The sequence below is a fragment of the Leptonotus elevatus genome, chromosome 7 (genome assembly GCF_054856555.1).
Source record: "Leptonotus elevatus isolate MCC_2025b chromosome 7, RoL_Lele_1.0, whole genome shotgun sequence".
In the NCBI taxonomy this organism is placed as follows: domain Eukaryota; kingdom Metazoa; phylum Chordata; class Actinopteri; order Syngnathiformes; family Syngnathidae; genus Leptonotus; species Leptonotus elevatus.
The window spans coordinates 11,689,966-11,707,878 of record NC_141245.1 but is presented as its reverse complement, the minus strand read 5'-3'; the positions used below and the strand labels follow the sequence as shown (position 1 = coordinate 11,707,878).

General features: G+C 39.6%; 1 protein-coding gene across 1 annotated transcript in view; it reads right to left on the bottom strand.

The window, feature by feature from the left end:
- Positions 1 to 17,846, bottom strand: part of LOC147170959 (lissencephaly-1 homolog A-like) — a 28,694-nt gene extending 10,848 nt beyond the window's left edge. Inside the window, exons 1-4 of the mRNA XM_086080332.1 lie at positions 17,644 to 17,846; positions 9,721 to 10,010; positions 2,351 to 2,435; positions 651 to 725 (exon numbers count right to left, since the gene is read on the bottom strand). Coding sequence (XP_085936458.1) covers positions 651 to 725; positions 2,351 to 2,435; positions 9,721 to 9,752 — 192 coding nt within the window. The 5' untranslated portion in view covers positions 9,753 to 10,010; positions 17,644 to 17,846. The remainder of the gene's footprint in view (positions 1 to 650; positions 726 to 2,350; positions 2,436 to 9,720; positions 10,011 to 17,643) is intronic.
- Between the last annotated feature and the right edge of the window lie 67 nt (positions 17,847 to 17,913).

The window sequence follows — 17,913 nt, the reverse complement described above, 5'->3', positions numbered from 1 at the left end:
TCGTGCCAAAGCGTGTAAATGTGTGTGACAATAAAAAATCCTTGACTCCTGAAAACTTAAACTTTAAATATTGAAACTTGAAAGAACAACAAAAAAGTAAAACAATAATATCCTAAAATAATAGCAATAAAAACTATAAACAAATAAATACACACTGTTCCTGCCTCTTGCGCAGTGGCCTCTTAGTGGCAGTGTGGTGCCGTACATGCATGGAGTACACTTTACATTAAGATAAGTGTAGAATAAGAAAGTTACAACTAAGCTTTATTAAGGGCACGTTCGGAAATTCACTAACGCCCTGACACCACTTAGAGTGTGTATGTTTTCAGACAGCCAGCACATGCTCCTCACCCATTCATTTCCGAACACAGCATATGTTATAAATCCAAGAAGAAATATCACTCGCGGGAGTCAATGCTAATTTTCCATTAGCGTGTAAATTGAATTGGCACCGTTGACCTTTCAAAAACGAAACGTCTTGTATTTAAATATACAACATTTTGTTGTTTTTGTGTTTGTTGTGTGTCGTGGCCAGCTAAGAGATTAACATATAGTAAAAGTACAGTGGCCTTATGGGTGATGTCACGAATCATTCACGAGACGGCAATCCCCCACAAGCCTCCGTCAAAAGGTGCAAGAAAAAAACAAACCTTCTTTTGTAATCTGATGACTGAAGTCCATTTTTTTTCCAAAAGGCCGGCATACTTCTTGTCCAATTCTTCATTCTGTGAAGAGGGAGGGAGGGAGCAAAAATGGGAAACAGTTTAAAAACCAGCAGAACACAAAAAAAGACCAGTGAGAATGGACCAACTGGGTTGGCACCCCATAACATGGCTCATATTAAAGAAAATTACTTACACTTAGGGCCCTGACACAATGATGCCACTGTAAAACGCATGCATGCACACTACACAGATACATTTGGTGCATGTGTATGCGAGTCTGTGTGTATCCATGTGTGTGTGTGTGTGCACTACTTCAGGATTTTTGTTTAAAAGCAAAATTGAGGAGCTAGCTGCCGAGCTGTGAAATTGGACAATAGTAGCGATCATCATCCTCACACCCTTGCAGGAATGTCAGTAAGGCTTTTTAATGCTTTCATAGTTACCAAAAGCCTTAAGGCACCATGCTATGTTGGAGGAGTCTACAAAATGTGTAAAGGAAAGCTCAATTTCTTTATTAGCATGTTTTTTTCCCTTTTCTTTTCACAAGGCTGCTATCAACTAATCCGCCATCTGGCTAGACACTAACCAACACACACGATACACAAAAAGTGCCAGACTACACTGCAGGCTGCCAACCTATCACCAGTGGGTATTATAGATCCATTCCTAATGTCTATGCGGGCATGTATATATCCATGGAATGGAAGTATGTAAATTTTTCTGTCATGTGACTAGAAAGTAACAGGTCGCAAACATTTTAAAATTATTGTTGCAATGAAAACGTGCTAACCCACACAAAGAGCTACAAAGGCTGTGGCAAAACATTCAATTCAGTCAAAAGTAAGTAACCCTAACCACATTTAACTGCAGGTAAATTTTAATTGATGCATTCAAGGGGATTTTTTCTTGATGTCATATTTGCTTGCGGAGGTTTGTTTTGGGCAGAACTATAAAAACCCAAGGGTGCGTGACTCCCCCTGTGCTATTCATCTATTATTCAACCTCCTCACACTCAGAAAACGTCTGGCAGAGAAATGAATAAAGGCACAAAAGAGAAGGGGGTGAGGTGAAATGTGAAGGTAAGGTGAAATGAGAAGATGCTACATGAAGTAAGGGGGGAAGGGGGAGGGAGAACGATGTGATAAGATGATTTTTCCAGACTACAGTCAAAAGGGATACATCTCTAAATATTTAGACCAGGGATGTTCAACTGGCAGCTCACACATTGAGTGGCCCTCCATTAATTGCATTGCCCTTATTAAAAATGGCATTTTTGTCATACACATTGTTAAGAAGTGTGCGGTCCTATATGGCTCCACCATTAGCGCGGCAGCACCAAGGAAAAATTGTGGCCCCCTCCATCATTTAAGATCACAACTAAGGATGAACATAATTATTTGAGTATTGGTATCAATTACACTTCCGCAAGGAGCACACAAGCAGCAGAGTGGCTCTGTGCAGCAATGAACGTTATTACAACAATTACATATTTGACAGGTAGCGGCAAAATCTTTTAAGTAGTGGCAAAATGCATTTGTAGCACCCGCCATAGGTAAATGTTTATATTGGAAAGACTGCATCTGTAATGTCTTATTTTGCGGAGGAGATCAAATGATGGTGAATTAAAGAAAACAGCCTATCACAAAATGGGCATGAAATGCAAAATAGGTGTAACTTCTACTTACCATGTCTAATTCTGCCTCCTTCTTGAAAGTAGAATACGCTCCTTCATATCCATTGGAACGCAAATAATCAGCTATGGCTCGATTTCTGGAACATAAAAAGAGGAGCCTTAGTTAGTTAGTATACACCTTCATGTATTGTTGCACTTATATAAAAGAATAACATTTAAAGCTACTGAACGTAGAATATTCCCTTTCGAAGCGCTACTGCCACCCGCTGACGAAAAAATGAAACTGCACCTACCATTCTTCACATACACACCACGCACATTACATCACATCCGCAGACAGGGCGTGGGAAATTCTAACCCAAATCCAGTCTGAAAACTACTGGCCAGAGGCTTGCAGAAGTACCCATTGTGAACAGCTAAGGTGTTAATCTACTAATTAGAAGGCATTTCAGTCATAAATGGTCAAATAAAAAGTTTATTTTTGGGGAAAAAAGTTCCATATTGCAGCTTTAATGTATACAAACATCAGCCATAAGGCTAACAATACAAGTATGACTTGTGAAAAAGCCCCCACTATTTATCTAGAATAATGGATATCACATCTGTTTGCAGTCTATATTGAGCTCCTGTGATGTGGCTGCGGGCAAATAAACCTCAGAAATAATTATTGCGATGTGGATAGAGGAATTGAGATTCCAGTGTTCATCCTGCCATCATCCAAGACTTGGATATAAATATACTTGAGGTAAGCAATCATTTGCCCATGATTATTTAATCTACGTTCAGTTTAGAAGAGTCTTCAAAACAGCCATGAAAAAGCATACCACAAGGGAATCCCCATCCAAATACACTTCAAGTATACAAGCAAAACACAAGCTAATACAGACAGACCAGAATCCAAATTCTTTTAAGATTTAATAATGTTGAAATCTGTGAGTTTTAATGAATTTCTTGTCAAGGTAGAATTGTTTGCTTGGGCTGGCAAGTGATGTTTAATCTACGAAATGTTGCATGAACTCCAATATTAAAATCAGCTTTACAGATGCCATGAGTGCTGCGAGAGCTTTACTGTGACCCATTTGTGACCATGATGTATTGAAGACAAGTCACTTCAAGTATTTGAGTGGAAGCCACTATTTGAGGCAATGTCACTTCAACCATAAGTTGTATTATTATTCCTTTTTCATTGAGTTGTTTCAGAAATGTTTTAAGGATGAATGTAGCTAGAGAGTCGTGACCAAACATGGCTTGATTCCTCAGAACAAAATTGTGATATGGGTATAGTGGGTGACTAAGTAAAAACACTTCCACTCAGAGTTGAACTGCCCTTGGGCATGGTACTTTGAAGCCTGTGTCACTAATGGTGCGTGTGTGTGTGTGTGGTTTTTCATCATGGGATAGAATTTAAAAAATAAAATTAAAAAAATCTTCAATTGCTCTAAATGTATACATAATTTATAGTTTTTAATTGTTTGTATAAATTCTATTAGTATCAGTAAAAATGAAAACCAAAGAAACCAAACAAGGAAACTGCACTCCACCCCCACCATACCACATTTGTGCTTTGATTGTTATACTTATGCACCGCAAACACCATTTCTAAAACCAGGAAAAGCCAGACAAGCTGCACCGGAGAATATGCTCGAGGGTGCCAATATGAAGGGGGAGGGAGCTGCAATCTGTCAGACCAGTCTGTACTCCCAGCACCGCACCTTCTGCCCACCTGAATACCTATGACAACAAGAGGGCCCTCATTAGAGTTGAAGGTTAGCAGGAGGTTATCTACACTCCTGACAGGCTGCCCACTTAAAACACTCAGGGAGGCTCGACTTGTGAGCGAAGCACAATTCTGAGAAACAGCATAGCGAGGTAAGGGAATCTAAAACACAGTGTTATTTGATGTGGTGAGTCTGTGACGAGAGGGTGTGTCCAGACATGTCAACTGAAATTGAAAGGGTTCTATGAAATGTACTAAGAGGTTCTATGAAATATACTAGGACATGAAAAACTACAATGATTTTAAGTCGTTCAATTTCCAAAAAGGCGTTCAAGTATGTCCAATAAATTAAATGTGACAGGTTTAGAATTGTTTTCGTCTGCATTGAGGTGATGGTGGTTTTGAATAATGTCAACGCAAATAATTTGCATCACACCACATAACCACCGAGGACCAAGTGGACAAAACAAGAGGCTTACTATCTGGAAAATACTAAAACAAATGGACAACAGCCTAGTACACTTTATAGCATCAATTTAAAATGCTCAGAACCCCAAAACAATGAAAATAGATTGCATCTTAACCAATGTGAATAGGAGAGCAAATGGGCTGGTTTCTATGGTTACGAGCAGATATGTGATGTCTTCTAAGAAATGAGTCAGCCATCCTTTCAGTCTGCAGATGACTCAATTTCCACTACAGGATTAATGGATCGATGGAAAAGGCAACACTCACGCACACAAGTCAATAATAGAAGTATTCCATTATACTGCAGTCCCATTATGAATTCTGTGGATTGTGTGGCATTTATTAATCACAAAGTAAAAGATAAAGCAACGCTTCGAGTGGAGATGAAAAGGGGCTCCTCCATCTCCGACAGAAAAATCGGCACAAAACGACACCACATAAACAGCCCACAAGCAAGTCATAACAACTTAAACACGAGAACAGATCGGTGAGAGGGGCTTTAATAAGAAGCAATTTGAGAACACATCAGCTGACGTGAAGTCGTGTTCGTGTCTGGTGGTGTGAGATGACAATATCGGTATCACTTTCACAAGGCTACATTGGTTGTCACATTACCTGCCTGCTCACATCTCATTAAAGGCAAGGCCACTCACAACATCCATTGCAGCTGATTACTTTTTTTGTAAATATGTTTCAATTTCCTCAAATTGCAGTCAGTTCTAGTAATGGAACAATGTCCTTTTTGTCTACTCTGCCAGTGCTGTTTCTTGACAGCAAACTGCTGCTTTGGTGGTATGCAGTCAATAGGCAGGGCAAAGTTTGACACCTGGCATTGTTATGTGCTCAACTGACTGCAATCTCCATTATCACTGTATTATTGCCAGTAAGGCTTGGAGGTTGGATGAGAAGCAAGTCTCTGCCTCCTGAAAAAAAAAATAGTAATAAAGAGATAGAGGTTAAGTAAGTTTGGAAATCATTGAAAAATTATTTTATCAATTGGGATTTTAATCTCAATTAAATAAAAAAAAAATCATGATTTGTATTTTCTGCGATTGGCTGGCAACCAGTCCAGGGTGTACCCTGCCTACTGCCTGAAGCCAGCTGGGATAGGCTCCAACACCCCCCGCAACCCTTGTGAGGAAAAGCGGTTAAGAAAATGGATGGATGGATGGATGGATTTATATTTTTTCCATAATCATCCAGCCCTAACCGCTTGCAGAAACACATGGGGGGGGGGGGGGGGACGGACTAGGAAGTGAACCTAGTTTAAAAAAAAATCAATTATGAACTATAAACTGAACTAGTTCATTTTAAACTTTGTGAGAAAAACTCTAAACTAGTTTGCGTAGAAAATGAACTTTCCCCATCATTGGTCCTTGTATACTTTTTGCTTCTGTAATTCTTTTCAGCACTTGCAAGATAGTTTTGTGTGTCTTAGCAATCAAAGCCAGAGGACGACATACACAAATGTACAGAGCACTGTACAAGTATAATCCAAGTCTGGTTGAGGGCCATGGGCATATTCTTTGTCCAGGGAGGGGAAAAAAAAGAAGAAGAAAAAGACACTCCATCAGCACAAGTGTGCCCGCCAGGTCTTTGAGTGAAGTAACATGTTTGTGTTCTTCAGCTATTTTTAAAACACACTTGGGGCAATGAGTCCCCTGACCCTTTAAAGAGGCACAAATGTGCTTTTCATTGGTTAGCCATAAAAAAAAAGAAAAATAAGTTGTTAAGAGGTTACAGAACTGCACAGCTGACTGTTACTGCCAAATTAGCACCTTATCAATAACATTTAAAAGAATAATATTGATTCTCAGGCTAATTAACCTAAAATACTTTTAAAAATTATAATAATTCTTGTAGAGATATACCTATAGGCCTTTTTCAAGGCTGATACAGATACCGATTATTGGTAGTCAGGGAGGCCGGTAACCAATATTTGAAGCCGATGCACAGCTAGCAGTTAGCTCGCGGGATAACAGTTCACTCACACGCTAACCCCGGGATAGCTCCCAAATAGCTGCTAAAAACGGCTATTAGGTTAGCCCGCAAGCTAAAGCGGGCTAATAGCCATTAATTCACAAGCTAGCTGGTTAGCTCGAGGGCTAATAGCCGCTAATTGCTGCTTATTGGCCGTTAGCACTGCACGAGCAACCAATCAGATGGTGCATTGGGGTGGCTCAGAGCAGACGGAGGAGAAAAGCGCCCGTCTGAGCAAAAATAACAGCTTTTAATATATTGGCCATCAAAAAAAAAAAAAAAAAAAAAAAAAAAAAAAGAGGCCGATGCCGATATTCATAAAATGCTGATTATCGGCCGGGCCGATTATCGGTCCATCCCTAAATTCTAGGGTTCAATTTTAAGTTTACAGGGTATGCTCGGTTTGCGACTGAACTCAGTTCTTACGGAAGCAACGTACTGTAACCCGAATATGTAGTACACAAGTCGGAATGTCTGGTAGACTGTCACTATCGTTAAGAAGTCATAATTACAGTACATATCTGCATGAAAAAATAGACCTAACATAAAACAATCAAATGGAAAACAAATTCAGCAGTAACTAAGCTATCATCCTTGTGGCGCAAGATGATGTATTCTCTCACGTTGACAGTTGGAAACAGAGGAACGCCTGTATTTAGATCAAAGTCTTCTTAATTATATTATTACATTAATTGTTGATGATTATCACCACCATAGGAATACACCAAATACTCAAAGGCTGTTGGACCACAGACTGAGAAACGAAGGGGTTTGAGAGTGGTTGGGGGGTGGTCTCGGAAGCTTCTTCTGAGTAGTACACAGCTAATTAAAGCTTATTTCAGAAGAGCTCCCCATACCAACAGGCCCCACCCACAGCACTAATCTAAAAACATAGTTGGGAATGTTAGGCGCCTTGTCATGTATTGCACAAGTGAAGTGGGCACATTCCACAATCACGCTGGAAGACAAAACACCCAAATCAATGCTTTAGATTCAGCTCAACAAGCAGAAAAAAGCAAGTCAAGAATGTTAGGGTTGTTGTGATCCAATCACATGATCAGAAATCGGGGCAGATCACATCAATTTCAGCTGATCAGAAGTGAAAAATGTCCTTAGTTTTAGAAGGTCACTAATGGAGCTGAGCGATACGATATATATTGCTTTGCAATAAACATTTACAGTATGAAATCAATCAATCATCAATATTATTAATGTTTTATCTTAATATTTAATTTACTTTACTTTAAACGCAAGTCAATGAGATGTTGAAGTCATTGAAATACGACTGGTGATTTTCTCTCTCCTGGGAATTAAATATCTGCTGTAAATCTGACCGACTTAATGGCATGCAATTTTTAATAGTTATATTATTCATGCATCAGTGCTTACTTCCATTCTTGTTACTGCACCTGTGTACATCACATGCAGGCGCATGTGTGGGCTGTTTCACGTGTGCCATATCGCATACGAGTCACTTGAAATGTACTTGGAAATAGACCACCACCACCACCACCACCACCACCACCACCACCACCACAACAACAACAACAAAAATCTGCTCAAGGCATTCAATTGGAATTGGGCAATTGGACTTGCATTGTAAATCAAGCTCAGTGATTGTCACATGAAACCAAAAGCCAATATGAAAGCAAACTGACTGAAGAAGAATGTCTGCTAGGACTAGGCGACATGTCGAAAAAAAGTCATAACCCGGTAGGGCTTGGCAATACTTCATTATCATTATTAGGGGCGGGAATCTTTGACTGTTTCACGATTCAATTTGATTCTGATTTTGGGGTCTGCGAGTGGATTCAGAATTGATTTTAAATTCAAAATGATTTGGTTGATTTCTGCTTCAATCTATAGATGTGCAAAGCATCATCATGATCTACTTTCCAGTCTGTTTTCCAAGACAGAATGACAAATAGAGACAAAGTGTCCTTTTTTTACATTAAGTTTTAAGGAAAGTGCCCTTTTCCAAAAAAACAAACAGCATGTGGACCACAACTGCTACTTTATGGAGCTATCTGTAAAATGTATAGTTTTTATAGTATAAAATAAATATAATCGACTTTGGGAGATTTTATATCAATACTGTATACAAAATACTTATATTGTGATAGATTTTCCAGCCATTCATCCTCATGTTCTTTGCGCATCAAATGCAAATTTAAAAATGAATACCATAAAAGCTTTGGTCAAGCTATGTTTATCAAAATTCGCTTCTGATTGTTTAGCAATGTCTGTGCACGAGGGCAGGCTTGTACAGGGAGCGGAGCAGAACTAGAGTAAATACTTTAATTGTGACAGTAATTTATACTAATATAAATTGTACCGTTTCATACTTCCTGCCATCAGACTGCAGTATATAGATATCATTAAACGTCAATATACAACAAAGGCCTGGAAGCAGCCATGCACTAAACCAGGGATAGGCAAGTTCGGTCCTGCATGTTTTGTCTCTTGCCTCCAACCCAGGTGTTTCAAATCATCAGCTCATAATTACATTCTGCAGGAGCCTCTCAGCTGTGTTCGAGGAGGGAGACATCAAAAACATGCAGGACTGCTGCTCTCTAGGACCGAACTTGCCTACCCCTGCACTAAACAATGCCAAATCTGCTTGAACCAAGAACAAGTGTGCTACTACTAAACGGAGAGATTTAAGCAGCATACAAAGTGAAAAAAAGATTAGGAAGAATAATAGCTTTGTTGTCATTTCCATGTTAACTCTGATTTCGCAGTAAAATTGACTTGTAGTGAATTTGAAAGAAAGTCACGTTTGTTTTGATGCAGTTGTATAGTTTGACAGTAACTTAACTTTGCTGGAGCAAACCAAAACAAATCACAACTTTTGGAACAGTACAGTTTGGTTTGTTGTGTATGTGCACATTTTTAAATATCTGACCTGAAACATCATTTTGCATTGTACTTTTGTTGGGGTGGCAATCATGGTGATCAATTTTGGTACACTTACAGAAGGTGGAGCTTGACAGACAGCAGCTGTTGGCTGATTGGAAAAGTTAATGAACTGATATTTGTGCCATTTTGTGATCGAAGCTGTGATTTTTGTCATAACTCGATCGGTGATCAGCCCCATAGATCCTGCTGGCTTCAATCTAAACAAAACTCGAACCAAAATTTACCGATCCAAACAATACCATGATGAATTTAACTTTTTAAGTGGAAACATGATTTTGACACAACGTTAAGACTCAGCACTATTCAAGTTTTGAACCAAAGATGTATTGGCCACTTACAGTTCATCTCGCTGCCGTTGTGAAAGCACCATGGTGACAGGACGGTGTGGGCGGGGCAAGGAGTGACCACTTGGTAGTAAATGGCGCAGCTGCCGCGCTCTCCTCAGTCAGGAGATGAGCTATGTGGATCCGAACAACGCGAGCGAGGGTGAGGCGTGTACTCCTATAGCGTCAGTTGGTGTAGTCCCGACACAGCCTCGGGTAGAGTGGGGACCACAGGGATCGGGCCCCCTGGGGACAAGAGAAGTGGAGAGCCTGCAGACCAGTCAACAGCTGAGTCTACACTGCATCTGAAAGGGAAAAATGGAGGTCTGCATTAGGTGTGCATGGCAGATCAAATGAAAAATGAGTGGGGCTGGAAATTATTGTAGGTCAAAGAAGTGCCGCATCAATGCCTGCGACAGTTTAATGCAGATAAAATACATGGAAACTGCTTACTCTGCCAGAAGGTCAATGTGGTAAATATTACTAGAGCCCATTAATTTGAAAACTGGCATCAAGACACCCATGCGACAAAGTAAACTCACTCACTCATTCCGTGGATTTCTGATCAAAACAAACCATCTACTATATCAATACATTCCAGGTTGCTCCTGCTGCAAATTCCTCTGCATACGTGCGAGACTTGACCCAGATTTGTAGAGCAACAAACTTCCCCTCGCAGGTTGCCAACAGAACAGAAAAAAGGTCATGGCTGGGGAGGCCCGAATAACGGCTGCGTACTCGTCAAATTCCCAAACGCCACCGTGTCATTATCACACCTCCTCAAGAACTGCCTGGCAAAGTGATGAATGGGGAAATCACAATGAGCTGGCAGCACAGCTTTTACTGGTGAGAAGGTCAACAAACTGTCCGTTGAGGGATATTTATGTGAGATACAGTAGGGTTAAAAACATGAGGAATATTCACACACTGCCTTGAAAAAAATGCCTAATTAAACAGCCAACAGCAGGACAACTATGAGCCACGATAAGCCTCTTAATCGACTGGGCCAACGATGACTAAATCTCCAACTGACCAGCAGCAAACATGAGTATAAGCGAGGCTAATTTACTTCCTTTTCAGATCTATAAAAAATCACTAATGCTCTCTTATTTACATACACATGGTTTATTTAACTGTTTTCTAGACAAAGGCGTCCAGTTCTGCGTTATTACATAGAAACCACTTACAGAAATGACATGTTAAAGGTTTTGATTTTGTGCCTCAGGTTAACAATAGTAGTTGGTAGAGATTTTTTTTAATACTTGGGACGTTTGATATGGGATCCGTATGAAGAAGCCATGAAAAATATGACTGCTTTTCCAAAAGGCAGCAATCTCCATGTAGTTGCAACTCTGTTTTTTTTTTCTCAATTAATGGCCTGCTCTATTGAACTGATAAAGCTACAAATATAGAACGTACCGATATTTGCTTATCTACTTGCATAGCTGACACTTGAACACTGCGCAGGACCTGCTCCACAGAGAGCAACTGACGTAACTGACAGTTAACTATTGAGTTGTGATGTCAGCACCTGATACCGGGCCAAAAAATGACAGCTTACCTCTCAGACTGCTGGACTCGAAACCAACTCTTGCACTGGTGCCACCAATTCTTTCCGAGGGTCAAACATGACCATATTTGCTGATTGAATGATACGGTTTTTCAGGTTGCCAAAGGCTTAATATATTTGTAAAATATTTGACTAACATTTTGTCTGCAACTAGCAGTGGCTAATAAAAATATTACACACTTTTAATTATGTGAAGCACATCGAGTTACCTTATTTGTATATGAAATATGCTATATAAATAGCTGCCCAGGGCTAAAAAAAAATAATAATAAATGCCACTAAATGGTGGCCCTTTGCCCCTAGAATTGCGAGTTTGAGTGGTTCTTCATCCGTGTCTGCCCTGCGATTGGCTGGTAACCCGTTCAGCGTGTCCCCCGCCCCCGCCTACTGCCCGAAGACATCTGGGATAGGCTCCAGCACACCCACGACCCTTGTGATGATAAGCGGTTCAGATAATGAATGGATTGATAATTTTTTGTTCCACACCAGCCCTTTTATCAGTAATATAGTGTAAACGATTGGAATGAATAAGTCCACTTACTTTGCAAGTCAGTTTACAGTTTGACCCGTAAATCTTCTACTTGCACCCCGAAAATTGCACATGCATATTTATTTCATAAATTCCACACTCTCCCACCGTAACTATGCAAGGACTAGGCAATGTGTGCGGAGTTGGGGAGTAAAGATGTCAAAATTATAGTTATAATGTTGAGTAAATTAATGATGTAACTGATAAAGGTTATTTCCACAAATTGGGCAAAAATTGTTATGAAGAGACTATGTTCAACGACAAATGTTCCCACTGCTTAGTTATAAGCTGACATTTCTATAAATCAGTTTAACTGGTTGTCCTCAAAAGGTAGGAATGGAGTGGCTGGTCAATAAACTGCAGTCAAGGCGCATCCATAAATCTGCTTGTTCTTCCTGATAGTATTGATTATGTTGCCTTTGTGTGACAGCAGGAGCCATCATAGAAATGGTGTAGAGTGCTCTGGGGGTGTCATTTAATTTCCTGAATGATCCCAACAGGTTAATGTCTCTTTGAGAAGCTTTTTATGTGAAAAACAGAGAACATCCTGTCATTTTAAGAAGACGCAACCGGCTACCAAGTCACAACTGGACTGAGCCACGCCCGATGCATTACAGAGCACATATTTGTTGCTTTACATCACCAAGCTTACAACTTGGGCTTGGACAGTTCAAGAGAGTAGGCCATTTTAATAATGAGGTTACATCAATCAAATGGAAGCACATAAAGCAGGCAACATGTCAGATGAGGACTTTTGCAAAGTGAAAAATAAAACAACAGCATGCAAAAAGTACCTCATTACTAGGGCTGAGAATCTTTGACTGTCGCACGATTCGATTCCGATTTTTGGGTCTGTGATTCGATTCAAAATCGATACTCTATTCAAAACGATTTTAGATTCAAAATGACTTGATTGACAATGATGTCTACTTCAATTTATAGATATGCAAAGAATTGTCATGATCTACTCCAGTCTGACTCGCTAATGCTAATTAGCGCGCTACTCGTGGCACTTTTATCACTCAAAAGAACGACTATTCATATAAAACGCTTCAGGAATTTATACAGAGAAGCATCTTAACATTAGTGATCGACATATGCTCTTCCTACACTGCAAAAAAAACTTTTATTGTAATAATTGATCATGACTTTTTGCTTCGATGTGGCTACAACTTAACAAACAGTGTATCAGAACACGTGAATCCACACTGCCCCTAAGTGGCCAAATCGTGTACAACACAAGCAGTGCTCCCAATAATAAGGCACACACAAACAAGGGCAAGACAGTATAAAATAATTGTAATAAAATCTATTTGGGGAGATTTAAAATCGATTCTGAATCATACTAAATGAGAATCTACTTTTTTGCACACCCCTACTCATTATTATTATTCTTTTTTGTTTGGACGCCGTTGACAGTTTACCTTGCAGACATCTCTGCATGACCTAGCAGAGAACTACAGTAAATAAAGCCTTTGTCACATTTCAACACCAAGCATCCGAAACATCTGGAATCTGGACTGCCTTCATTTCCTAGCAGTGACAGTAAGTCAAACGACTTCAGAGAAAGACACATTAGTATCAACTGTGTCTGCCTTTAACACACACTGACATGCTACTTCAAAACGTCCAGACAACTCAAAAGTTCAATATAAGATATATTAGCTAAGCGGTGATGGCAATACAAGATATACTGTAAACAAAAATATAATATTTAATATGGGTGACGATTTAAGTAGTTCCAAGAGATATAAAAATACAGTGAAAGACTTGGTTGCAACCAGCAGAGGTGCTGTTGCATCGATTACAGTGGTATCTTGATTTATGAGTGTTCCAACTATGAGACATTGCCTGTTGGACATTTTGCTTTCTGTGCAAGGCAGAAATTGACTTGCAAGCGAGCTTTAGATACACAGCCACTTGAATCAAGTGACAAAATAAAGCAGTCACGATGTGGGTTTCCATCCACCTAGTTTTATTCATAGTCTCAAGAATTGCGAAAATAAAACCTGAATGCCTAAAATAGGCAAAATAAAAATTACGCTTGGCAGAGGGGGATTTTTCTTCTTGAAAAGGGGAAAATAAAAATTTTAGCTATAGAAAGTAAAACAGGTTTTGCGAATAAACGATAACAGGACCAGATACCACGCCGCATGTTTTGACTAGATATTACACCACATGTACATACTGTAGTCACAAAAAAATGGCGGCAAATGATAAAGTAAGGTATGTATGCATGTATGTATGGGGACATAAAGTAATTGAAATATTTCAGGAAATAATAAAACATTAGAACTAGGGGTGGGAATCTTTGAATGTCTCACGATTCGATTCAGATTCGAATACATTTTTGATTAAGAACGATTTTCGATTCAAAATGATTTGATTGACAATGATGTGCAAGAAATTGTAATGATCTACTCCAGTCTGACTCGCTAATGCTAATTAGCGCGCTACTCGCGACACTTACCACTCAAAAGAACGGCTCCACCCTGGAACAAAAACAACTTTTATTGGAATAACTTGATCGTGACTTTTTCCTTGTACTCTCTAATGTGGCTACAACTTAACAGTGTATTAGACCGCGTGGAACCACACTGCCCCTCAGTGGCCAAACCAGGTACAACATGAACAGCGTTCCAAATAAAGGCACACACAGACAAAGGCAAGACATTATAAAATAATTTAAATAAAATCGACTTTGGGACATTTGAAATTGGTTCTGAATTGTACTAAATGAGAATCGCGATTCTTATGAGAATCGAGTTTTTGGCACACCCCTAATAGAACATTAATGCCATTCTCAACAGAAAACAGCAACGACGCCTATGTTTGCGCACCATCGGGAAGACTGCAGGATGACAACACGTGGGAAAAGCGCTAACTTAAAATACCCCAAAATGCATGGACATCAATGCCTTGGTTCACTTTTATTTTGAAGTTGTTCCCGGTGTGGTGGCGTATGTCTTGACTCGTAGTTGGGGCCAGTGTATATCAACAATTTGCCGCTACAAACTGTTCTGTTGCCACCAATATCAACAACACCATCCCAAAATCATGTTCAATTGCTAATTGAGGACATTCACAAAAAAAAAAGCTGTCATTAGCAGAGAGACGCTATCATCTCACAGCACAGTCTCCTCTCCTCTCAATATTCAGAAAATAATAAATGGAAACGGGGATAAGTTGTATGTTTGCTTTGCACATTTTCATTAAATTCGCTTAAAAATCTGAAACATTTAGATTGAAACTCCATTACAGTCAGCGGTAAACTTTTAGCTGTTTATTGTGTATGTGTATGATGTCAAACCACGCTCAAAAAAATTATCGTAAGAATCGCGATTCTCATTTACGACTAGGGGTTGGGGAAATTTCCGATTCCTAGATGCATCGCGATTCAGACATGGACAAGTCTGAATCGAGCCACAAACGCCTACATTCCGATTATTAAAATATGTTATTAAAAGTATACAGAAGGTTCAAAATACTGTGTTGTACCGTCATCTCCCGAACACTTTGGGAAGCACACACGTTACACACAGGGTGCTGCGACGCGCGCAGACGAAAACAAAGATGGATGATGCCAAACTCGCCGTGAGATCTTATAAGCTGCTTTTAATTTAAAAGCACGCTAACGTGACGGCAACAAGATCAGTCCGCATTTACTGTGATGTCAGAGAAAAAACCTTATCGATCATGTAAGTAGCATTATGGGAGCATTTTGTGTGACTTGTGACTAGTCTGACTTGTCAAGAAAGCTACAAACATTCAATAAAGTACCATGCCGCCTGAACAAAGGCTAAGTTCAAAATAAAGCTAAAAAAAAAAAAAAAGAATACGTTGATGCCATGCAACAGCATTAGTAAGCTTTTATTTTGAAATTGGCTTGCATGGTGGCGTGACCGGCCTTTTACACATCCCGGCTTGCCTTATAGTATTTAATTGCCATTACATTCCAGCATCAACACGTTGCCATCCCGAAATCACATCAATTGATAATTTAGGGCGCTAACAAAGATCTATTTTTTTTCACCGTCATTGTGTGATATATATATATATATATATATATATATATATATATATATATATATATATATATATATATATTAACATTACTCACCAGCATATGCTCTTCCTACGCTGCAAAAATAAATAAATTATTTATATATATAAATAATTTATTTATTTTTGCAGCGTAGGAAGAGCATATGCTGGTGAGTAATGTTAACTTGTTTCTCTATACATTTCTGAAGCATCTTATATGACTAGCCGTTCTTTTTAATGATAAAAGTGCCGCAAGTTGCGCGCTAATTAGCATTAGCGAGTCAGACTGGAGTAGATCATGACGATTATTTGCACATCTATAAATTGAAGCAGAAATCATTGTCAATCAAATCATTTTGAAACAAAAATCGATTCTGAATCAAAAATTATTCTGAATTGCAGACCCAAAAATTGGAATCGAATCAAATCGTGAGATCAAAGATTCCCACCCCTAATTTGCTGTATATTTTATTGTTTTTATACTTTATAATGCAGTACTTTTTTATTTACTCAATATGGAAACAAATGGGTGTGTTTATTTGAGGGCTGGCACAGATTAATTGCATTTCAATTAATTTCAATACGTTAAATTTCATTTGATATACTGCAAATTGAGTCACAATCGAGTCTCATAACTCCGGGTAGCACCTTTCATAGAAAAACAAAGGCCGACAGAAATATTCTGATGGAAATTACCACACAAAAAAATCACTGTGAAAGATCAGGATCAAAACAAATCCATGCATGGATACATTTTGCAACGGAATCGCGTGTGTTATAAATATAAGACACACGGCTGAATTAAAATCACGATTTTGTATAAATAAATAAACAAACAGACAGACGACTGAATCTTGGAATCGTGACTAGAAAAAGACGTAAAGCGAATCCGAGTTGTGTAAAGGAGAAGACGCGATTCCGAGACCATCATCGACTTGCATGCGCTCCACCCTGATTTCCTCCCACACATGACGAGGGAGCTCCAGCTGAGCCCGACGCCCACCGGTGAGACAGAAAACAACCCTGTCCGTGTCCGAACACCCAAACACAAATTGGATATACGTGAACTGTATAGATCTACATTTCTTTACATGTTATTTACCAAACTAGAAGCAACCTTAAGGGCGAGCATTACCGAACGCCCTTGCTCTATGCTAACATCCGACTTAGCAGTGAAGCTAATCAATAGGGTGAAGACCAACAAATTCCGAAAAACTGTTGAATGGTGTCCACTGTGTCAATTTTATATTTAGCGGCAATGACGTAGTTGTCAAACGCCGTCGAATCGGCTTCAAATCATTCTCGTAATGACAACGCCAACTGCAACCGTAACCTTCCAGCCCAACCCAGTGACATGTTGTCATGTCGTTAGCACACACAATGTTTATTAAACCACATATCACTGAAGGATATCCTAAATGTGAAGTACGCCAGCTAATTAGGTCAAAATGAATCTTACCCTCATTAGCTTATCGATGATGCAGTCAGAAAGTTAGCTACAATGTTAACTCCTTATATTGAGGCAGAAGGGAGTGCCGTTGTGCACTCAAAATCAATTTGATAAATTTAACTTCGTCACTCAGGCCAAATACTGGAATAAACTCAATTTTGCATACGTGTACAGGGGAATGAAGTGCGGTGCTGACATGCTACCTGCTGCTTCAGACCAAGCGGCCTAGCCGCCATTTTGAGGCATAAAAGGAGGTGCAAAAATTACAGCCACATCGTCATTTTCCCCACCTAACGCCAGATTCCTTCTACCATCGGCCGGCTTCGTAAACGGAACAGAACTTACCCTATTGTCTCTAACCGCAAATATCCACAGCACTCTCCAGCGGCAACACAACCCAGCAGGGCGTGAAATGTGCGCTCCAAATCGAGATATTGTTAGCTGGAGGTAAACTGCGCCCCTCTTGTGTCTCCAGCGCCGCTCGGCTCGCTTGTTTTTTCGTAGGCTACCGCATTCGCCTTGTCTCGGGGGCGCGCACGGAGCTCGCGTTCACGGAGGCGGGAGCGCGCACGCCCTTGGCAGGAAGAAAAAAAACTACAACCTTTGGCACTGTTT